Source organism: Diadema antillarum, unplaced genomic scaffold (genome assembly GCF_040938485.1).
Source record: "Diadema antillarum isolate AM-2024a unplaced genomic scaffold, OU_Dant_1.0 seq00001765_RagTag, whole genome shotgun sequence".
NCBI lineage: Eukaryota > Metazoa > Echinodermata > Echinoidea > Diadematoida > Diadematidae > Diadema > Diadema antillarum.
In genome coordinates this window covers 265,501-290,797 of record NW_027272446.1, presented here as the reverse complement: position 1 = coordinate 290,797, position 25,297 = coordinate 265,501, and the positions used below count along the sequence as shown (strand labels likewise).

Sequence of the window (25,297 nt, the reverse complement as noted above, 5' to 3'; positions counted from 1 at the left end):
GATAATAAGAACCCCTGTAATCTTACAAAGTTGTCTCAATGACAGCTACCCTAATAGAAAGGTTTTTCTTTCGTTCTGGCAAAATGAGACTCTTTTTTTTTTTTTTTTTTTTGGTCTATAAGCTGACAAAGATTTTTTTTTAGAGAATTCCTCCTCCCACATTAACTAGAGGAAATTATTCAATGTATTCATTCAAAGTCATAAGTCTATTTGTTTTCGTAAACATCTTGTTTCTTTTTTTACTCCGTCTGTATTTTATGTTATGATATCTATAATATCTTCAGCTTAGTTATGTCGAGTGACATTTTATGGACTTTATTTGTCAAAGTGACAATTAGTGCAACAAATACTTCATGAATGTCTTTCCTGAATAATTGTGCGAGTTCTTTTATAGTGCAAAGAAACAAAAAATGCAAAATACGATTATTCAGTTCGATTTTTTGTTTTGGGGTACGGATTCTTAAAATTACGATTGCAACGATGTCTGAACCTAATTATATATTAATCAGTATGATGCTATTGTAAGATTGTACATTGTAGGTATAATCTATCGTCATATTATTTGATCGATTATGTTGCAACATTTCATGGTACATGAAAACAAAACAGATCATTCTGATATGATAATAATGATTAACATTATACATGAATACTCTGGATACATGCTCTCTGGATATCAGTGATCTTATAATGTCATTGTAATTGTATTGTATATGAAATTCCCTCGTGGAATTATCGCCGTTTAGAATTTATTGCGTAATATTAGGTAACCGACCATGACCTGTAACTGTTCACCTGTACCTCGGTGAGAAAATACTTTGCCATGTTTTACTATTCAGTGATCCAGGTGATCTAACTTTGTGCATTAGCGAAAGCAGACAGACCTCTCCTCTCTCCTTTCTTCTATCCTATCTCTATGCAAGTCATCCCTCCCTCCTATTTTCCTCTATATGTTATGTATTATATACGACGGCTGCATGCAAATCATGCAATGCTTAAGCTGTAGCCCTTCTGCATTATTCATTGCATCGCTGATATGTTCTGTTGTACATTTTAAAGGCAATGTTTATGTATATACAGCGTATATGTATGGCACCATCAATGTATATACTATATGTGTATGTATCTGCATGAGCAATGATATAATGCAGGAACCAGTAAAATCAATCAATCAATACAGATGATGTGTTTACTCATATCCATCTGTGTGTTATTTTTTTATGTTTGCTTTTAGGTGTCAGTACAATATCATATCTTCGGTAGATATATTATATAATGTCAGTCATGTCAAACATAATATATAGACTTATTGCACTGTATCTGGCGTTCCCATTGCGCGTAATACCATCGATGTGGAAGCCCTTTCATAATCCACAGAGTGAGACCACACCACTCCCCAATGATCACCTCTGATTGGCTGATGCTCAGCTTCCGCCGGATTGCGATCATTTCATTGGTCCAATCGTTGTAAGTATCCTGTCATCCAGGGATGTCTTCATCTCCCTGTCTCTTCTAACGAAGCTCTGTCGGCTTTCAGATACTTTCTCTTCCTTTCTCAAACAGACTCTGTAGGTGGACAAGCTTTAAAATGTTTTATTCAGCGGTAATGAGTACTTCATGAAACTCAATCATTTTTATTATGCAAGAAAAAAACTGCGTTTCTCTCCTGATAAAATGCACTTACCTCTAAAACTCTTTTTCTCGCATGATTCAAAGAACAAGTTCAGTTTCATGCAGTCATCTCTCCCTTATTGACAAGACTTCAGAGGTCGCTTTACGACCCTTTTTATCATTGTCAATCGATTAATAGCAAGGAAGAGGGGAAAGCGATGGTTATAATTTTCAGCATCATTCCTCCTTTTCATTCCTAACAAACCAGATTCATGCGATCGATACTTAGTGATTGTAAGGCCGGAAAGAGCAAACAGCCGTCGTGAAGAAGAAGAAAAATCCTATATCTCTTTTGAAATATGTTCTCCATGTTTCAAACTTTTTGTAAGATATGCTAAGATCATTTTAAAAGGAATGAGATGATAGAGTGACATTCTATTTTATCCTGACCCTCTATGTCCATATTTACACACACACACATACATACAAGTACGAAGTTACTATCTCTCTCTCTCTTTCTCACACACACACACACACACACACACACACGCACACACACGCACACCCATTCTTTCATTTTCCTTGTGTTGCAATGCAAAAGTGAAGAAACAAACGAAGAAAACTCAAATGCTTCAGATGGTTTCCTCAAGTTGTACTTGTCTTTCTGTTTTGAACATGCTGAAATGATGGACTATAGAACTACACAAAAAGGATAAAAGGCGCGAATTGCATTTCAGGACGTAAAATCTGCTGACAACTCGTATCGGGAAAAACCGATATGTGTCTTATTTTACAGATCCATCCGGTGTTTTGTTTGGGTTTTTTTTTTTGCATGTTCTTATTTTGATTTAGAGTTCCTCTTTACCAATTTTTGATGAAGTCGCCACTATTTTGAAATTTTGTGTTCATCTTGGAAGTAAACCTCTGCGCAGTAATCGCTGAGTTGTTGTTGTTGTTTTGTTTTTTTTTGGTGTCCTTTTGTCCGTTTTTTTTCTTCAAAGAAAAAGCCCCCACCCTCTTAAAGGAAGATAGAAATCACACGTGCAAATATATATCTGTACACACATAAACATCTCCTGAGACAAAACACATACAGACACAGACACACACACACACACACACACACACACACATACACACACACACACATGCACACACATCATACTCTTGAGTGATATATATATACATTATGTAGGCCCTATATTACTATACGTGTGTGCCGTACATGCAGATGTGTATATCTGTGTGTGTTTGTGTGCGTGTAAAGCATGTGTTTTCTCAAATGTTCACAAAGTATATTTTAAAGTTTATGTGTATGATAAATGGATGATGCAAAATAACACTGAAAGAGTCCACATAACTTACTTTGTTTCAACATGGTATAATTGACGATATTCTTATGCGCACTTTTTCATATGCACATTCACACACGCGCACACACACACATCAATATATATATATATATATATATATATATATATATATATATATATATATATATATATATATAATTCACTCAGTCAAAAAAGTAAGTTCCCCCTAGCTTTTTTGGATATATCTTAAAAAGTATCTTACCGATTTTCATATTTCAAACGGGAATGGATAGGGAATTTTACTACCCATAACATCAATGGCATATCATTGCCACCAGATTTTGTGTGAAAAAAAAAATGATTTTTATGTCTTCAGGAGTCTCGAGACTCCTGAAGAAGGTGGAAATTCGAGTCGAATAAACTCATTCTTTATTGGAAAAAAAAAAGAATGCATTACCAGTTTATTTCTTGATTCTTCGTTACAATTCCGTAGCAGTGGAGATATACATGAATGCATTCAAAGATGAAAATTGGCATTGCTTTGTTTATTAACCGACATATTTGAATTATCTATTGTTGTCTTTTTTTTTCATGTGACTGTGCTATTTGTCATTGACTTTGCTTCGACAAAATCATTGATCAAATATTTCCTTGCAGGAAATATATAATTCTCCCTTTTAGCTTTTCAGAAACAAGGCCTCCTGTTCGGTAGTCCTTTCCTAACGCTCTGGATTCAGTTGAGAATGTGATTTCAGCTTAACGATTAGAGGTGGTTCCCATGGTAACAGGTCTCCACATCGGAGCGCACAATTTAATCTCGCCCATAACGGTCAATATTGACAGAATTCAATACACACAAGAGGTTTTTTTTTTTTCTGGTCTGCTTCTAATATGATTATCTGAAAAGCATCAGCTTTGAAACATCAATCCATAAACCTCGTTTGTAAACACTTTGATCTCCATTCTTCAGCAGGGCACAATATCATGATCGATCGTTTATTGTTTGAAGTTCAGACTGGATCACTAGTCCTATAATTGCGGCCACATCACCGTGCAATACACACTTCCTCATGCGTGTGAGTGTATAGCACACACACACACACACACACACACACACACACACATATATATATATATATATATATATATATATGTGTATATATATATATATATATGTATATATATATATATGTATATACAATTATATACAAAAAGGATTTAGTATAGATACTAAGGAATCAATTTTCGTACATTTTCCTTGTGAAATCACGATCCACATTACGTTTGACTATTCGTTACATGAATTGCAATTCCTCTGTTATTTAGATATACAACACAACATGCAGCATTACCCTCCGAAAAGAGCTTCATAAAGTAATTAACTTTAACTAGAGCTGATAGTAGGGTTTGGGATTACTGAGAGCGAGGAGAAGACACGCACAACGGGTAGCACACAGGAAAAATGATATAAGAGTGAATTTATTAGTAACGTTGCAATCTTCTGACGTAGTACCCGCTTATTATAATGGGACTACTTGCTGTAGATTAGATTCACCTTAAACCCGGTAATATTAGCTCAAATACCAGTGTAAGACACAATGGCTTTTCCTCACCAACAGAATATAGCAAAGACTGATAGTTTGGGAAATAGTCTCAAAACAAAGGAACCGAAGCGTGACGTCATAGCCATGCATTGTTATAGAAATTTGCTCTAAACCTCAAGTATACCGGAATAATATCTGCATTATGTGGACATGTTCGTACCCAGTTCCAACCTAAGGACTTTTTATGCGCCTTCTGCAAGGGTATTTTGTGTGGAACCAGCATTGATATAATTATGATAAGATTGTGAAATCATTTAGGCACTCTACTGCTGTACATGAGATCCTGAGATGAAAGTGGAAGTAGGCCTAATTATTCATTTATCTATTCATTTTCTAACGTTTTCTTTAAAAAAATACGGGGTAAGTCTCGTTCAAGCCAATGGTCTGCTTTTCAAGAGAGCCCTGTAATTGTACAGATACATTTGAATTACATTCTGCGCATGAGCTCAGTTGAAGGCGCCCTTTAAGACTTTTTATTTCTATTTTACAAATCCTCCATATTTACCTCTAGATTTCAACCGAATAATTTACCATCAAAATCGAAGTCACCTACGACTTCAAGGCTTTTGATGAATATCATGTTTGATCAGAATGGGAGTGACTTTGAGATAACTTTTGAAGTAGAGTCGACGGCTCGGTGAGAGCATTGAAAAAGAAAAAGAAAATAAAATAAAAATAAAGTCCTTCGAAAAACCTTGACAAGTTCTCGTACAATCGTTCTCATAGTATCGTTGTGATGTTAATGGCCCTCTATAGACAGAACAAACACACACACACACACACACACACACACACACACACAACACAAATAGATATGGAGTGCATGGACTCTGGGATAGAGTGTTTGTGTGAGCCATCAATTCTGCACCCTGCTATAAATTATCAATTTCTGACGTGATATAGGCCTACGCTCATTTCGTCATTGAATCTGTTGCTAACAATGTGACAGTTCAATTAACGCACGATACCAAATGGAGTCACAGATGTCTATAATTAATTTCCTAATGCACAGCCTTTTAAAAAGTGGTATCTATCACGGACTAACGGTAGCCCGCTCCTTACGTGCACGACATTGATTGTGGTAAATAACTTACTGCATTTGAGGAGATAATGGTAGTCTGTAGCTCAATCGGGGTATTTGCCCCGCCGAGCATAATCGAAAGGGCGCGGGCATTCTCTCTCACACACACCAAATCATCCATCATGATCGAATCTATTAGAGCACCTGATTTGCCATTCAAGGTTATATGGGTATAGTAATACCTTATACCTTAATATTTGAAACTGGAGATGCTGGATCCTTCCAGTCTGTTGTTTGTTTGTTTGTTTGATTGTCTTTTTGTTTTAATCACAATCAACCTCAGGTCTGTTTTCAGTGAGTTCGTAAATAGATTTACAGCCTAAAACAACACGTGACACAGAAGAACATCAAATATTTATCAAAAAAAGAGCATTTGCAATGTTAATCAAGGAGCGATAATGGATAACTTGGAATTACTAAAGAGCGTGCTCATACAGTCATATACAGCAACAAAAACATTTTAAAAAAGAACATAGTTATTTGGAAAATCATAGATCATACTTAAATGGTTTGGTTTTATTTTTGTTTTTGTTTTTCAAATCACACGTAACAAAAGAATACATATACATTTAGAAAATAACATTACACGAGGCATAAGTTTAGCATCTCCATACTGCCTTACAAATCAATTCAAAGTACATTTACATTAAGAAAATGACAGTATTCAATGTATAAGACATATAACATAATAATCACCAGAAAAAATGTTCAGAAGGATATCGTGAAAATAACAGTTGTTAATCAACTATATGGTGATTGATTGTTCATTCCGAATATGTCATGTCGTTGCAATAAACGGAACTTACAAAAAATGGGGATTTAGATAAACTGATAAATTGAGAATTGTACATTTCTAAACATTGTATACAACAGAAAAGCAGAAGACCGTGAAAGCAGCAGCTTGACATGGATCGAAGCCTCGCGTGGTAAAATTCGAAACTTAAATTCGACTTACATAACCAAATAACTGTATAACGGAGGTGTCTACAAAATAGAATCAATAATCAACTCCAAAATATCGTAGTACTTGTAATTTGTGAGATACAAAGAATAGAGGGGGAAACTTAAGAATAGTTATAATTATGTTTGTTTTCAAAAGGCATTTTTACTATAGAATTGTGCTGAGGTGAGTGCTGTTCTGTGCTGTGTTGTGCTGTGCATGGCGTGAAATACAATTTTATAACAATAATAATTGGGTGTTTTTTAGTGTATTTGTGTATCATGTGTATGTCTATTACATATTTCTGTTTATAGTATTAGTGTCAATGTGATCATGAATATGATTTCAAAAAGGCCCAGGCAGCAAATTACTAGACTCTTAATACGCTGTATACCTATATAAGCTATTAATGAGCTAACATAAAAAACTTAAATTTCTTATCGCTCGTACATTATTATATTTCATTAAAAGATACTTTTTCATAAGTGCCTTTAAAAACTATAATTTAGTGGTTGCATTTATTTGCTCAGGGAGATTATTCCAAACATCTGGTCCATGGTGTCTAATTGACGTGTGAGCTAAAGTTTTGGTACCTCAAAAATTTCCCTGAGTTTCCTTGTCTTAGTTTGTGTTTCAGGTTGAAGTACCTTTCATATAACTAACACTGTGAGACTTACTCGCCCCAAAGTGCTCTCATGTCATAGTAATCATGCAATAATGGTTTCGTACAATACATGTGTATTGATTCTCGCGGTACCGCGTCGAATCAAACTAACGGCTCGCTCGAATTTTTCAGAGCCCGCTCTGCTCTGGTACGAAACCATTATTGCATGATTACTTCGACATGAGAGCACTTTGGGGCGAGTAAGTCTCACAGTGTTAGTTATATGAAAGGTACTTTAACCTGAAACACAAACTAAGACAAGGAAACTCAGGGACATTTTTGAGGTACCAAAACTTTATATTATCATTAACTTGGGATGTGGAGGTAATAATCTTCGTGGACGCTGGAGTTCACAGTGGGCAGGTTGTGGAACGAGGAAGGGAGGGTATTGGATGTGTGTTTGTACATGAATATTGCGCATTGTAATGTATAATTATCGTTTATATTTTCAGGGATTTCAATCTAGAGAATAACGGTTCAGAGTTTGCAAGATAATGTGAGTTGGCACAAATGCGGAAGGCTGTTTTTTTAGAGAAGGTGGACTGATTGAATATTTGTCTTGTTAGAATATGCCCATACTATATTGCAGTATGTGATGTATGGTAAAAATCAGTGCATTATATGAAATAAAAAGAGACTTTTCTTTCAAAAAATCTTGAAGTTTAAACAATATACATACATTTTTCGATATCATACAACTTATATTGTTTATATGTTCATTCCAGGTAAGATTGGCATCAATAATTAGACCTAGGAATTTTGTAGACTTTTTTTTCTACAAGGGGTAACCCATCAATAGATAAATTACATTTAATATCAGGAGAATGAACATATTTCAAATGTATAAATCGGTTTTATCAATTTTTAAGGATGATTTATTGCATTTGAACCAAGAAGAAACTTTACATAATTCCAAATCAAGTTGGCGGATAAGTGTCTGTGGATCTTTATCTGGGTAGAATATAAAATTTTGTATCATCTGCAAACAATATGTAAGTTAAAATTGATGAAACACTGGTTATATCATTAACAAAGATAAGAAATAAAATCACATGAATGTATGAATGAATACAATGAAAATGATTGGGGAGCTGTTATATTAACTTTTGACACTCTACGTATACTTTATTTCTCTTGACGTTACTGTTCGTTTTGGGCTCATTTTTAAATTGGAAAGTGATATTTTGCTCTTTTTGTAACACAGTTCTCCTTAGGAACAACATTATGAAATACTATTGGCTAAGGTCAATATAATCAGGTATTCCTCTGATTTCACATCTATATACACTGGATTATGTAATATCTCGTATAACAGTAATTTTCGACTATAAAATATTACATTGGTAAAAAAAAAAATATTCTTGCTGTCCTATCTTGAACGACCCGCCGACCCGGAGTATCTGTGTGGCAGTAAATCAATGCGACAACGTGACAATCTCATGTTGATGTCTATCATGAATGCTTCCTAACAGACAGGAGAGTTTGTAGCAGCTGTTAACCCAGGGTTGGCAACTTTCTGTGATATTCGATCAACTAGACTACACTCATTCAGAATACAGGCATGTATACGTGTAATTATTTCTATACAGGAATTAAAAAAAAAACTTATTTAAGTAATGCGCGATAAAATGAGGCATATTCTTCTATTTTTTACTTTGCACATTACATTTCTGGTAAATATAACACAGATCCGTAGACACAATGACAATAAAACGGGAAATGAAGAAGAAACAGTCAAATCATGGTGATGAAACAAAATAACAAACAAACAAACATAGATCTTAGCAATTGACACAGATATTCGTTATACTGAGTTAACATTTACCTTACAAAATCCTCAAACAATGAAAAGTGAAGCACCCTTCCATTGAATATCTAATGAAACAAGGGAAAAATAATCCCAGCAATTCTCATGATATACATATCACGAAAATTAGGTATCATTTTCTTTTGCTCCATTTGATATTATTGAATTGATTTCAGTCACTATGCCAAATCAAAACTTATCATCTTTTTTTTCTCTCTCATTCAGATGTACGGGTAAGGTTGATATATACTCAAAAGCGATCAAAAAGTAGAATTTGTTTTTGAGTAAGATTTTATTTGTCCCGATATCTTGTTTTAATTCAACGCTTGATCAGAAACATAATATTTTGATGTAAAAGTTTCTCAGATATCAAACAGAAGAACATCATGGTATACTTTGAAGTCGTTGAAGAAGATGCTTTGCGGGTTAATGTGAACCGTGTGGGCATATATAGAAGCACAACTATCACAAACTGTTTGCCCTTCGTTACCTTTAGCGGAATGTTTTTACACGTTTGTACATTTCAATCAAATAATCATAGTAATGACAAAAAAAGAGTAAGCAAGAGATAAAACAGGGCAGTTTTTAATTCACTTTGCTCGCAGCGGACCATGTCATTATTGTTACCTTGCATTGCAAAAGACCTATTGATATTAACATATAGGCTGAAGTAACAAAACGATTGAACAGTTCTGTCCAAGAATGTTTTAACTAGGCAAGTTCAAACCAGCTGAACTATGTCAATCGAGTTCTGAGCCTTCTTCAAAACATTGCAGTGGTTCCTATTAATCGGTGATTGCTCAGGACTTTATCGCATGTATCTTTACAGCAAGACGATGAAAGTGTATTTTCAATTGATAATCCGTATTTTTGCTGATTGTCAGATGACCGTGTTTCATTCATTCGTCATACTATTTCAGACTAGACAGTGTCGCTATTTGTCCTTGTGCTGGTAGAAGCATTGAGATCAAAGGTAAATTCAATACCCACGGATTTTCCTGTAAATCGGCTGCGTTCCAATAAACACTCAAGCTTGATTAGTCCAGTGCAGTCGAGCTTGATTTGCCGGTGCTTGTATGGGCTCGTGTGTCGCGCGTTCTGAAGCAAATAATGTTCTTGAACGCTTCTTGAAAGTTTGGATGTTTCAACCCGTAGATGATTGGGTTCACGACGCTGTTCGCCGTCGAGATCATCGCTCCGTAGAGCGTCGAAACGCTGGTTCCCTCGATCAGGAAGTTGACTCCGTTGGGCACCATGCAGATGGCGAACACACAAACGACAATGAAGAGGTTCTTCGTGATCTCGACTTCCCTCTTGTTCAAGGAGGCTGTCATGTTATTCTCGTTGGTCGTTTTGACTTTCGTTCCTCCTGATGACACTATGTCTGCTGAAAATTGGCTCCTGAGTTTCCGGTTTTCTCTGAGCACGTAAGCGACAATCAAGACGTAAAAGATACACGTAACAATGAGAACGATGATGATAAAGCTACTTTGCATGAGGACGTAGACACCCCGCAAAGGGTTTGTGTCTGTCACAGAGCAGAGCGAGTAGTATCGGGAATATCCCAGTTCACCAACACCTAAGAGAAGGGGAATAGTCACAATGCAGATGCACGCAACCCAGATAACTAAAACCATAGAAATGATGTTTCTGGATGTGTAAATACCTCCAGTTCCTCTAACAGATTTGGTAATGACATACCAGCGAAGAGCAGCAATAAAAGCCAGTGTACTAATACTGACTGCCAAACAAGTAAAGGTAACACCAGTCGTTATGGTGCACACAAGATCAGGGAGTGGATACTCACCCGAGTCGTCGACCAGCCCGACTACGGAAAATGGCAAGAACAGGCAAGTCATGAAATCGGCGATGGCAAGGTTAAAGACGAGAATATTCGTAATCGTCTGAAGTTTCTTGAATCGCAACACGGATACGATCACGAGAGCGTTACCCAACAGGCCTGTTATCGTGATGAGGCAGCAGCACACACCAACCACGAGCCGGTGAGCGAACGGAATACTGTCGCCATCAGCGGAGGCAGCAGGACTTGTCGCCGTCGTTGACAAAATCGTTGCCCATTCGAAAACTGTGCCGTTTTCAGAGATAAAATCGGTCGACACGTTATCGATATCCATGGACGACTCCCGAGTCATGATTGAAATTGACCCTAACAAACTTCCACTTCACTTTGTAATGGAATTCCGCTGTATAATAATAGCGACCTCTTAACAACCGTCCAGTGAAAGGAATGGTCAGTCCTCCAAATGATGATTGACCAAGTGGTCCCCACTTTTATAACGGACAACACGCTCGGTGTGGTGAACGCGCACGCGCTCCGATCAGGGGTATAGCGTCCCAACTCTAAACTCAAAGCAAATTCCTTTTGCTATATGATACATTTTGAAAACAGACAAACAACAATAACAAACGCATTTTACGACGAAGATTTTAGATGTTTCTTTCATCTAAAACTTGATGCCAAATCAGCACTATAGTATCAACATATGAGACTGAAAGAAGCGATAATTCTGGCAGAGTAGATGGATTGTAACAAGAACACTGTCTTAGCAAGGATATGTCAGCGTATATTCGCCTGACCGCTTTTTGTGCAGGATTCAGAGCAGGACACAAAAACAGGTATTGACGCCGCGCAATCAAACAGCGATGTTCGTGAGAAGTGTTTGACACTGCGCATGTCAAAATGAAACACTTCACTATAAGCACACATGTAGTCATTTAACAACGAAAATGAGGGAACAACTTTATTTAATCTAATTTTTTAGTGAATACAAACCCTATTAAAGGTCTAATTTGCCCCTGACCCACCCCCGACAGAAGAAAAAAACAACAACCCGAGTTAAAGAGTAGGCAAACATGTTTGATTTACAACTCTTCCACCTGAAGGGAAATACCAAGAGGGAAAGACTTTTTAGAGAAAAGGCAACATTCCAAGCACACATCTCATATCACATGCAACATAATGATTATAGTTGATCTTGCAGTTATCCTGTACATATCATACTCACCAGATTCTAGTCATTACACTTCAAGCTATCGTTCGATTATTCAAACACATCGGCATACGAATATAACGCTTACAGTAACCTGCGTATATCTTATTAGATCTATCTGACATTACGGATTTGTTTTTATATGAGTCACAGCGATTTCTGCATTGATTTCTGTTAATTTTATAATGATACACAAGCAATTATGATATCGAACTGTTGACAGCTAAACAAATAAAACTTGCTTGTAATTCACAAAAGTGAGCTTTTTTCTTCTTCTTATTCTTCTTCATTTTTTTTTTTAAATCAAGCTGGCATTTGGTATAGGGTTATTTGAAAGGCCTGTAATGCTAATTGTTTCAGCATGAATGTTTTTTTTTTTATTGCATGTCCTGGTTATTTCTCCAGTCCTCTTACGTGTAAGGACGATAATTGTATACGCGAGGCTTTAGTTTCATGCTAGTCTATGTACTGTATCCACATAATTTACGGATTTCACTCATGGTGGTACACTTAGTTTGTTAGCTAAGTAAGAACACTTTATTTTCAGATACCACTGCTTGAGTCATGATATGCAGATGTCGGGGAACAGATTTTTGCTGGTTTAATTGATTTTGTAAGAGATGAGTTACCTTACGTAATACGCCCCATACAGTGCCTTTGAAACTTCTTTAGTTTTAAACACGTATTGAGAAAAAGTGGGGCAAGAATAGGGTGTGGCAGGTTGCTGGTTCTCTAGTTGGATGATTGATCTATTGTTCGAAACAGATGGTAGTCCCTTTTTCTGAGTTGGTATGCACTGCGAGTGCAACCTGGTATTTTGGAAGGTAATAAGACTCTTGATTCAGCAGTTTTGCCAGTTTAGTCCAGTAGTTGAATGCGCGGGGTTACGCCCAATTTAATGGAGACTATAATTATTTTGTGGGGCTAGAAGTTAATGCAAAGGTGGAAAGATTGGTTCAGTAGTCTGCAGTAACCTGTGAGAGGGTGAGGTCGCTGGTCGGAAGCTCTGTCGCACCAGCTCGGGATTGCCCGTGTTGCAACCATTGGTCAGCTACAGCTGGGCCTGCCCAATCCCATAAATAGGCGCCAGTTTCCATTCAGACTGTGGCGTGTTGAATCCGTAAGACGGCTGTTGAGCCCGGGGCTCTTTTCTCTGCTTCATGAATAAATGAGCAACAATTACAAATAACATCTGTCTGAAGACTCCGATTGTACTACCCACGACACATTCAAACAAAACGGGACAAAAGTTGATTTAAAGATATATATATATATCACAGCTAATGCCATCACAGATGAGTCAATTTTGATTCGCCGTCTGATACCAGACGTAATTATCGAGTGAAGGTATTGGTCAGTTTTAATGGATAAGTCTTAGGCCTACTTCTTTTCTACTTCTACTTCTTCTTCTTCGTCGTCGTCTTCTTCTTCTTCTTCTTCTTCTTCTTCTTCTTCTTCTTCTTCTTCTTCTTCCAGGAAGCAGTATATGGTTGCTGAAAACTTACCATATCACAGCGGCGAATCTTACATCGTTGATATAGGAAACTTTTATACAACAGGGGGGCTGCGGAACGCGTCTTATAGTGTGGACGGGGTGGGGGGGGGGGGGAGGAGGGATGCTTGTGGTTGATTGGTATGGTAGCAAAGAACACTACCTCTGAAGCAATCAAGGATGCTGCTGGACTACTACGTCTCCATGGAGATTTAGCACGGTATATTCTGTACTGATTTCGACACGCAGAATAATTAAAGGCCTGATATACATTTACTATAGATTAAAGGTTATCTTCTGAAGAAAGTATAACGTGGAACACAAATACACAGTATCTGTTTGTTCTCTGTCAGGCAAGCTAGGCTCATCTTAGAAGGATTAAAATCTCAATGATTGTAATACATGTATCTCAAGTTACTGGACAATCCCAAACAGGCCTGAAAAAAAAAAGGCCCCGCCCACAACACCAGCACACCACTCAGTAATCTTTACAAGACACCATTGGCACAACCAAGGCGACGCTTGGTACAGCATCAAAACTTGACATGGCATCACCAAAAGCACCATGTCCACATTCCCAGCCCAGTTTAGTTCGGAAAGAACTGTTCAGGGATTATCTCATCAAGGTTCAAGCTTCCTATGCAAATACAAAAGAGTAGCAGTAGAAAACTGCATGAAGTACTATGACGTCTAATGCGCAGGCGCAATACAAAGCATCACTATGACATTGGTATCGAGAATGATCAGTGACAAGTACAGTGTATTTAACAAGTGACTGTCAGCTTCGCCGCTCAATAGGGTTGAATGATCGTCAGTCACGCGATCAGATTATTTTGTATAACAAGATGAACTCAGATAGAGACAGATAAGCACATTTTCAACTGTTAGGTGTGTATGTGTGTGTGCGTGTGTGTGTGTGTATGTGCGTTTATGTGTTTGTTTGAACCTATATTGTGATCACCTCTATCGATCAAAAATAATTTATACTCCCGTAGTCCAAGGACCTGTCTACGTCACTGTATCACATACACCAAAAGCCTGCATCATGGGTCTTTGAACATGCATGTACATGTGGAAACACGCGCAAACACGCAAACACACACACACACACACACACACACGCACACACACAAAATTCTCAACTGAAATCACCATTGGGGCTTGTAGTCTTTCACTTTTAATTCTTTGGACCCATGGTGACATCCTCAGTTATTTCAACACATGCATCCTCCAAAAACTAAGTTCTGTTTCAGTCCGGCCTAAAGCCAAAAGCTAGCACTCTCTTAAGCACTAGTATAGACAGACAAGCATTCAGCTCTCCAACAGTGATATGAGTGTTTAAAGACTGGTTCTTTTTGCAAATGGAAAAAAAAAAAAAAGATTAAGCCCATGTCCATCACAGATACAAGAGCGAGAAGAACAAAGCAACAGTTTGCTTCAAAACAAACTACATGTATGATTCTGTCTGGCCTTAGCCCAGGCATGTGTATATACACCACAACTTAGAAAATATATAACATCAGCTTACACAAAATAGATCAAAGAAGGTTTAAATATACCTGGCCTTGTACAGAAAGATAAACCAAAGATGAAAGTATGGCCAGTGAGACAGCAAGTTATAACTGGTTGCATCTGATTGGATGGAGAACGAGCAGTTCCAGTCACATGACATAAGTGTCCTTCCTATAGGACTCTGTAAAAGTTTGAAACATAATTTCACTAATTTCACATACTTTTTGTCAAGAAGTGTTTGTTTGTTGTTGTTTTTTTGCAGAAGATCTGTAATGTACTTCACTAAAATGATATCATGTATTATGATCCAGTGATTTACCCCTTTAGTAACCACATTCATGAAATCATCACTTTTAGCCGAGTGTCAATATGAATATTTGTCACATTTTACCAAATATAATACATTTTCCATCAGCATCATCATCACTGATTAAAGAAAATGAAACGGTTCAGGTTTTATCAATATCATCATCTCTATTCAAACATTCATAAAAGATATAAAGATACGGAATATTGACATTGCTTTGAGCATTTATAAATGAACAGTTCTTCTCACCAGATACAAGTATACCACATACATTTCATCAGCTTTTATGTCACATTCAAGCAAGTATGATCCATTGGCCATCAGCAATATCAGCAATGATGGAAGAAAATGAAGTTCAAGATTTTATCAATGTCACCTCTATTCAAACAATCATCACACATGACAGATATGAAGATGTCAAATTTTGACATTGCTTTTAGCATAACAAATGAACAGTTCTACTCACCTGATATCATGTATACAAACTATTGTGTAAGATTCATCATCTTGTATGTTTCCTTTACCTCCAATGACAAAAGTGGGAAAGCCATTCTCAAATTCTTAGTTTTTTATTTCCAGTGAATAAAACTGTCATGCAGCATAAGTACAGAATGAATGGGTGTAATTTGGATGGCTAAACCTGCTATTTTAAAGCAAGTTGAATATTATGTTCCCCTTCTCAGACTAGCTTTTTTGGTACCAATTTGAACAGACATGGTAGGATCTGAAAGGGACAAATGCTTAGTTTCATTTCATTTGCTGTGACAAACTTTGCTCATTATGATGGAATACGATATAGACTTATACTATGTTTGTTTGTTACAAGATATGGAATTTTCTGACTGAATATTACAAATTTCCACCACATTTTATTTTCCAGTGTCAAGATCTTCTCCTGGATGGGTGACTGTATTTTTGTGGTTCTATTGCCACAATGAATTAAGTGTCATATCAGGTTGAATCAGTTCAGATTCAATAAGATGTTAAATATAAGACTGTCATAAAAGGCCTCTGAAAAATTCTAAATCTTAAGATTAACCATTGAGATGACTAGCTGATAGACATTGCAGTAAAAATGGTTGAAGTGAAATACCAAATGCTGTCTGCTAATTTGTGGAGATTGTAAAGTTTGAGTCATAAGAAAACTCCTTGATATGCTGCCAACATGAGCATAAGTATGTTATTGTCACTTATGGCTATGTGATATACTTTGACCTTTGTACTACTAGTATTCCAACTTCAGTATGTGCACGATTCTTGAATTTGCAGCCTTATTCAGAGATTTTTTTTTTTTGGGCGGGGGGGAGGGGGCAACTTTCCTTTGAACATTTTAATAAACTGACAATATTGCAATAAAACTTGCACTCACAGTATATCTGCTAAAATACTCTGGCTTAAATCTACTTCATTTTCATAACTGAATACAATTGTTGGTACACAGCTGACTCAATTTATGGAGCTTCAGGGTCAGAGAACATATTGGCTTCTCCTAGTATTCAGCTAGTTCACAGTCAATGATGAAATGCTGACTTTACCTGTATATTCAACACAGAAGGTAAGGCAGTAGCTGGTTTAATGTGATGAAACCTCAGTCAAACAGCATGCCTTGTCACTTTATGGTATGCTAGAGGACACCTGTGCATTTCTGAATCATTGGTTTGCAACTTGCCTATATGTTTATTATGATATCAATGATGTTTGACAGATTATGTTAGGTATCAGAATTTCTCTGATCTGCATCCAAAGCAAGCAAATACTCGAAACCACACACTGGCAGCTAATTGCCGTGTTGGGAAGCAGCTACAGTTGACTCCCGTTATAAGTCCTTGGGACCGGCAGTTTTCTTTCATCATATCAAAATTTCATTATACAGTGCACTCCTGTTATAACCAACATGGTTATAACGACATTCAGGTTACAACGAACTAAAAATTCAGGCCGCAAAATTATCCGCTCTTTGTTCTTTTGGTAATAAAAAAATTTTGATATAATGAAAGAAAGCTGCCGGTCCCAAGGACTTCGTTATAACTGGAGTCCATTGTAACCAAACAAATACACAATTAAAAAAAAAAACACACACACACATAGAGCAAGTAATGCTGCAGCCTGAATTTCTACTTGGTCGTAACCAGAATTTCGTTATAAACATGTTTGTTATAACAGGAGTGCATTGTAGTTTAAGAAGACATGGTTAGATCAGCTTGTGGATAGAGTGAGATAGATCCTGATCATTTCCAGTAATCATGAGAGTGTGATTGCATACTATCAATAAAGTACTGTATACGCCGAATATTTCGCGAGGTTTTTATTTTCACGAATTTCGCGAGTCAGGTGCTATTTGCGAAATTAAAGACATGCGAAAATACTGACTCTGATCCTGATGTGAATGTGACATACGCGTGAACACTTCTCCGTTCAGTACAGGACTCCACCATGAATGCGAATTTAACCACTCGCAAAATCATCAGGAATTCCCGATTCGCGAAAATTTAGACTCGCGAAATATATGGCGCATACAGTAGCACAACTCTGGAGAGGATTCATTGAAGACTCCTTAGATGGGATGATCAGATTTGATTCCTTTTGAGGCGTGTCATCAGGTCTAATGGGACTGGATTCTCAGACGATGTGGTTCCTTATAGTTCCAATCTCATCAATTTCACATTCCACAACGTCCCCTCGCTGAAAGAGAGAGAAAAACAGGACGATGATGAAGTGATTTTTTCTTCTTCTTTTTTTGTAAATGTGACCTGGTAACTGAAAATTCTGCTTTGAACAAATAAAAGAAAAATCTAAATGCTTGTTACTACATGCTTATCACAACAAGGCTACATTCAATAACAACCTTTCCTTCAGTGCAGCAACAATGGCAAGAAGTATTAGCCAATAAACTACATTGCAAATCAACTGCACACAGCTCATATATGCTGTCCATAGAATTAATCTGGTGGTCTGAGGGTGTAGTATATATACAATGATAGCAAAACAAAACAAAAAAGGCTTCTGTGCCAGAAAAGTTTGCAGAGTATATCTCGCTGGGGCGAAAAGACCTCGAATCTACAAAATCTCCAATGATCACGAGAGCAGAAAAAAAACAAACAAACATGGTAGCCAAAGCACTATATCAAAAGGGCCTTTCCTTTGACATGCCGTGGTGGCTTCATTTTGGGGGTAAGACAGCTAGGATTTGGACAGGACATCACTCAACTGATTATCTGGCCATTAATCCACAAAGAGTCATTTTCACCAAAATTTGAGATACAAGGTCTAGTCACCCTAGCCACAATATGCATCACCACTGAAGGTCAAAGTCTAAAGGATGTTGATGTTGCGCATACTCACACATCCTGAAGGACTTATGTGTGCATGGTGCCGCATTACAGCAATCAGAAGGATATCAGCACAAAAGGATATTTTATGGTCAAGCACACAATACACTGCAAACTTGTTATTAAAATACCTCTTAATAACCAATCAAGACATGCCGAAGAATAACAGACAAAAACCACGACTGCATCAAGTTTGTTGTGATGAAATAATTCTAGTCACAAGATATCAAAGTAATGAAATCACAGTTTCTTTGTTAATGCTACAAGTATATACGTGTAGTTAATACCTAATGTAGGACAGAGGAAGTGATAGGAAACAGAGGATAACAAGTAATGACTTTTGCAAATCACTTTTTATAGGGAAGACAAAAAAAGGACATTTAATAACTATTCTGACCCAAACTTTGGTCATTGTTTCAGTCTCCCCTAAAGTGGTACTAATCCCTGAGTGTCAAATGTATTTAGAGACTTAAGCTGTATACCATCAGGTGATTTCAGGAAGAGATCTCTGTATTTGGCAGGATGCTGGGAAATGGCTGTAACAATGGAAGTACATACAACACAGGCCATCACCCTCAGTGGGCAGCTAACAGCTGTAAGCCTATTGCATGCAAGCACAAACAGGGTACTCCATTGAAGGTCATTGTATATGAATATGACACATCAAGGGTTCATGCTTTGAATGAATGCAAAATTGCATTTATACCTTCAGGTAGACTGGAGTTGGTTTCTTGAAGACGCCAACACCCGGTGGAGTACCAGTCAATATGATGTCACCGGGAGTCAATGTCACAAACCTTTCATTTCAAAAAGATAGAACAGCAGAGGAAAATGAACAATTATTCAAGGGACTTTATTTTTAATAGAACTTTACGAGGACAGTTCTTTGACATTACATGAAAGGCTTTTTTTCACCAAGGATCCTGGAAAAAAAAACTAAAAAGAAAAGTAATAAAGTAAATCCCTTGTTATAATATTGGAAATGTTTTCCATCAATCACAAGACGTGAATTAGAAGAAAAAAATGTAAAACAACTAATATACCCCACTCTTAGACCTACACACATATACATGAAATAACATAGCAGATCCAGGAAGGGGAGCAGGACCAAGCCAGCCTGCAGAGTGTGGCCAACTTGGTTTTGACTAGAGCCATTTCCACTTCATGGAAATATGACAACAGAGGTTTTTATTGTAATGGCTCCTAAATTCTACATTAGGTATTCTTTTCTGTACACACCTCACACCTGGCTTCTGAAAAGAAAAAAAAGAATATGAAGTTTTACCATCCCCTCTTCAGTTATGTTTTGAGGTCAAACCATTAAGTTCTGTAGCTCTCCCCTACATAAATTGTATTCCATTCTTCAGTACTAATATAGTCAGAGTTTAAGCCTACTCTTATCACAAAGGTTGATACTGTAGGCTTGCCACAAGTAGTTAAAATGTATGCATGCACATTGGATGTTGAATATTGAAATAGTCACATGAGATCACGGAAATTGGACCAGCTTAACCCTAACTTACCTGGGGGGGGGGGGGGGGGGGGCATAAGGAATTCCGCGACCATTCCACCGCGCAAAATTTTTTGACCGCACCGCTCGCTGACTTTTTACTTTCAAGTGTCGTGCAACTTTTGCGACCAAATTTGTCGCGCCCGGGCATACCGTTCCGAAGCCACACCCCTTCAAAAAATTTTCATCAATCCCAAAATTGCTCAAAAACGTGATTTTGTGTACAAAGTCAATACAAATTGTGTTTTTTCAATTAATTCATATAAAGATTCATATTTTTAATTCTAAAGGCTGAAATAAATTCATTTTAGTATAACTATGCTTCTAAAGATGTGTATGACAAATTCTGCTGAAAAAACAACAAAAACAAAGGTTTGAAAAAACAAAAAAATACATAAAAAATTGATAAAACAATAAAAAACATAAGAAATTAATTTTGGTACAGAAATTTTTTTTACGCACAAATGTTTGGAATGTCACTAGGAATATCTACACCAAAAATCAGCATTCCATAAGCTTTTATAAGCCAATTACAGACGAAAATGAGGGTTTTTTTGCATATATTTGCATAATTAATTAACTTAAAATAGAAAATGCAAATTTTTTGAAAATTTAACTTAATAGTGTTGTAGATTATATCCGGCTTTATGTTCATGCAAAATTTTGCGGCGATCGCGCGATCAACAGCCGAGATCTGAAGTGGGGGCCATAATTCAAGCTTGATAAATAGCCCAGGTAAGTTAGGGTTAAGTGATGTGAACAAAAATATTCATAAATCTGATTACATGGAATAAGTCTGCTGGCTGTTCCAATCGCAGCCACAGAAATCTATCTTTGCCAATTAAAGTACATAGCTCTCTGTGTACAATCATGGAGTTACTGTAGCTCCATGGTATAATCAATTAATCAATTTTTTATGAACACTTCTATTATTGGGTTGTTTTGCTTAGAAATACATATCATAATTTTTTAATGACTAATATGCAGAATTTTAGGAGGCTAAAAGAGGAGTCACATGTGAAATTACTAGTATAGGAGTAATTACCAAATGTAACTGATAGTTGGCAGCTATGTAACTGGAGTAACTTGCTCCCTGTAGCTAACCTGGATATGAACTCTACAAGTGCTGGTGTCTTGAAGACGAGTTGGTCTGTGTTGCTGTCCTGCATCGTCTCCCCATTCACCCTACATCTTATCCCAAGCTTGTGGGGGTCTGCATGGCCAGTGGGGTGGAAGAGAATTACACAGTGATCATTCCAGGGGGAGCTGGATAGCCAGGAAAACAACTGAGTGGAACTCATATATCATTTCTTATCATAACATGACAAAATACATTATACAGTCATATATGTATACCACGATAAATTTTGACCTTCCTATACCTATTTGCCATCATTTTGACTTAATCTCATCATATGCACATTTCCTGGACACATAGACAGATGCAAAATGTTAACCTGCTGAGGAAGAGTCCCAAGTATACTCGGGCAGGTGTCTATGGGAAATGCATGTTGTGGCAAAATCAAATCGTCCTCAACGGGTTAAAAGACTTTACTGACTGTCAGAAATAGCTGGTTGCTAACGTAGAGTCTTTTATGGAATAGTTTCTTTTAATCTCACTTATACCAACAATACTGACAAAGAAATCATGACCTTGTCCTGACAAAACTGGAAACTTTGAATTTACCTCTTATGTTATATTTGAGAAAGATTATACGGAATTGGTTATATTAATTAAATCTGCACAAAATCAGAAAACAAAAGTAAAACATTTGACAATTTGACAGAGAAAGATTAACTTTTGTCTTTAGAAGAGTGTTGGCAATTTAAAAATGAATCAAAAATTATGCAATAAAAGGGATATGATAAATCTGCAAAAAAAATAACCATTACACGCAAATTAGGGCTCCAATGGAAGTGAATTTTGTTCTACTCCACCTCATGAATAATAAAAAATATAACAAGAGACCAGTGGGTCTAGCTCTCAGCTGAACAATACGCTTTACCTAATGGCATTTCACATGAGGCAAACTATTAAGAAAAATATCAAGAGTTTGGGGAGTGCTGCAGACCAATTGGGCAGCACCCTCCTAATGTCCAGTATTTGGGCCACTCTACGGTTACCCCGTATAGGGCATCACCACTATTTTTTTTTTCAAATCTTAAAATGAATTTCTTCCCCACACTGATGATTCCTACCAAGTTTGGTCATGTACTTCTTCATGTGTTTGTGCATCTGTCTGTTTGTCTGTCTGTCTTTATGTGTGCTAATCTGTCTTAGCATTTGTTTTTATTTGTCTATATACAACGTATGTACATTGACTGGCACTGGACAGTGTTACCTGAGAGGGCATCCTTAGTGACCACAGCTGGACCTAGAGGACAGAAGCAGTCCATGGTTTTTCCCAGAAGCCATTGTTTTCCATTCTTATACATCTGCCAGTCCCTAGCACTGACATCATGGGCCACAGTGTAACCAAAGACATGTTCCATTGCCTCAGATTCCTTAGGGGGGAAAAATTTCAGGTTACGTTAATTTTATAAATGATGATTCTATACACAATGCTACAACATTAAGTAGGCTTCGATAAACAGAGTACGTCGGTACTGGTAATAGAAAAATAAACAGAACAGCGGTTTCATCAAATCTGGATCAGAAATAACAAATTTATGGATATTTTTCAAATAGAAGTCCAGCTGTCATTATAAATTAGTAAATTGGTAATAGTAGCAGCTACAGGCATACATTTATAACTGTGAGATTCAAACTAACATAATATAAGAATCTGCCTGTACTTAGATAAGTTTCAATAAACATTCAAAAATATGAATGCATTCTTGTGTATAATTCATCTGAAAGAGAGAGGCACAGAGAAAGAAAGTGATTCAACTGCAATTTTAGGTCAAATAAAGATATCAAGAGAAACACAGCAACTGTCATATTATGTTTCTTATCCAAGCAGCTTAATCAACCTTCTCAGTAGTCTATAGAGCTGTTCCGCAAAATTCATAGCACACAACCAAGGCTATCATTGTGCAAAATGTTCTGGTCAATCTCACCTTGATCTTCTTTCCTCCTTTGCCGATGACCACGGTCAGTTCAACTTCCCAGTCGAGAGCCTCTGTGATATCAGGGTAGCAGACATCGTCCTCTGGCCCAACAATTGAGCTGGCAAACTTGCTGAAGATAATTGGCTCTGTGGGTATGGGTTGGTTTTGCTCTGTGCAGTGGTCAACGTAGTTCATTCCGATACAGATAACTTTCTGAGGATTGGTGATGGGTGAAAGTAGCTTGACACTCTCCCTCTTCACGACACGACTTGTTGCTGAGCCAGTGATACTAATCAAGTTAATCAACACAGAAGTAGACAAACTTATAATACTCTTAAAGGTAAGCATTTATGAAAGGACATACAGACAACTTCCCCCCCCCCCAATAAAAAAAAACCAAACAAACAAACAAACAAACAGGGGAAATAAATAATGAAAATTAATAATTCAGTAAACAAGGAAAGAAATCATCACTTTCATGTAGATTTTAGCTTAGAATCTCGATTAGATGATCAAATTCAATTTGCGAGACAAACAGAAACTTGGAATTCATATGTAAATTAACTGTTGATGCAAGACTTCAAGAAATCAATCACTCTCTTGAATAATATTGATTTGTTGATTCAGATACTCTAATGATCTGTGACAGCAATAACATGAATTACGTTTCTATCAGCTTCAAATTGAAATGCAAAGTCATAAGAACATTTGATACAGTGAAAACGCACTTCATAGTTAACATTTCATATTAATTATCCATAATAATATTCTTCAGGGGCGGATCCAGGGAGGACCGCAACCGGCGCACGCCCCCCTTTATTTTTTGTTGAAACAAAAGAAATAAAAAGAAAAAAATGGGGGGAGGGGTGCGTGCGCCCCCAGTTTAATTTTGTAAACGCGCCCCCCGTTTAATTTTGTAAACGCGCCCCCTCTTTACGGAATTCCTGGATCCGCCCCTGTTCTTTATGACAACCTCCCCCCACAAAATCCAAGGGATATTTACAAACAGGACAAAATAAGGTTAAAAACAAATTGTAGAGGTACCTGGTATGAGAACACATGAGAACAATAAGTTAAAATATAAATCCAAAAAATTATTGTGAGTAGGCCCTAGGGCCCGGCCTAGGCCTAGTATAATCAAGTCATTCTTTACTCTAGAACTGCAAAGAGCAAAAATACAGTACTTAATCAAATACTGCACAATCACCCTACTGCACTCCGCACTTACCTTTCTGCCTTTTTCATAAGGTTCTCTCCTCCATTTAAGAACTGAACCATCGTGTCTGGCATGGATTCATCGGAGCCGCTCAAATCCACCAAGTCGCCGCCGGGCTTCACCTCCACACCCAGCCGACACTTCCCCGACTCTTCGAATTGAACGAACCGCATACCTCCCGCTGAACTGGGCGACAAAGTTATTGGTGACGTTGAAAAGGAGAAAATGTTGTGTTCCCTTAAATTCTTATATTGGAATCGGTAATAGAGACACCTATGAAACAATCTTACGTTACGTGCTAGCATTTCTACAGTCTAGGAGGATAACTGTAAATTAAATCACTATTTTACGCTTGACTGCCGGTTGACCCTCGCATTCCCAGTCCTCCCAGTCCCAGGCACGCTAACTTTTGTTATTGTCGATGCAGCGCCGCGCGCGTGTCGCCAATCTTCGCTCGAAAAATCTCCGAGGGTACCACAGGTACCAAACGAAGTATTCACCTGTCATACTTTGACTGGTAGTTCCCAAACACGGCCTATAGTGCCAACATTATAATCGTTCACTGTGCAATTCAACCAAGCCAAACATACCCGTCGCGTCGATGTATACATTCAGAGTTTGTTTTTATCTACATGTAACTGCTGAAATATGAGAAGCCACACGGCAATAAACTTTCAAAGCATAAAACAATGGAAATGACTCCTCACAGATTTTAAACATAAAAATATGCATTTAGTCACCTGTTTACAGTATATTAATGAGACAGTCTTAGTTCTGCAGAATCCAGCTACCAGCTTCAGCGCCACAAGTGTTGTTTTCTGTTGGAGCGATCTATGAACGGTGATTAGA

General features: G+C 37.2%; 2 protein-coding genes across 2 annotated transcripts; both read right to left on the bottom strand.

The window, feature by feature from the left end:
- Positions 1-10,057: 10,057 nt before the first annotated feature.
- On the bottom strand, positions 10,058-11,173 carry LOC139712153 (somatostatin receptor type 5-like). The gene is made up of 2 exons (XM_071623989.1): positions 10,828-11,173; positions 10,058-10,599 (listed from the first exon to the last, which is right to left on the bottom strand). Exons 1-2 carry the CDS (start codon positions 11,171-11,173, stop codon positions 10,058-10,060), a joined length of 888 nt encoding a protein of 295 aa, XP_071480090.1.
- Positions 11,174-17,225: 6,052 nt separating this feature from the next.
- On the bottom strand, positions 17,226-24,759 carry LOC139712149 (oxaloacetate tautomerase fahd2, mitochondrial-like). The gene is made up of 6 exons (XM_071623981.1): positions 24,461-24,759; positions 23,242-23,521; positions 22,524-22,686; positions 21,286-21,394; positions 19,378-19,468; positions 17,226-18,024 (listed from the first exon to the last, which is right to left on the bottom strand). Exons 1-6 carry the CDS (start codon positions 24,751-24,753, stop codon positions 17,962-17,964), a joined length of 999 nt encoding a protein of 332 aa, XP_071480082.1. The 5' UTR covers positions 24,754-24,759; the 3' UTR covers positions 17,226-17,961.
- Between the last annotated feature and the right edge of the window lie 538 nt (positions 24,760-25,297).

Bases quoted from the DNA above. Each gene is read 5' to 3' on its own strand.
- LOC139712153 (XM_071623989.1), bottom strand. From the start codon at position 11,173: ATGACTCGGGAGTCGTCCATGGATATCGATAACGTGTCGACCGATTTT. The intron at 10,600-10,827 runs GTGAGTATCCAC...CCCTTCTCTTAG, and splicing joins CGGGCTGGTCGACGACTCGG to GTGTTGGTGAACTGGGATAT.
- LOC139712149 (XM_071623981.1), bottom strand. From the start codon at position 24,753: ATGCTAGCACGTAACGTAAGATTGTTTCATAGGTGTCTCTATTACCGA. The intron at 21,395-22,523 runs GTAACACTGTCC...CTGGCCATGCAG, and splicing joins CACTAAGGATGCCCTCTCAG to ACCCCCACAAGCTTGGGATA. The intron at 19,469-21,285 runs GTTAGCTACAGG...TTGAAATGAAAG, and splicing joins CTTGTAGAGTTCATATCCAG to GTTTGTGACATTGACTCCCG.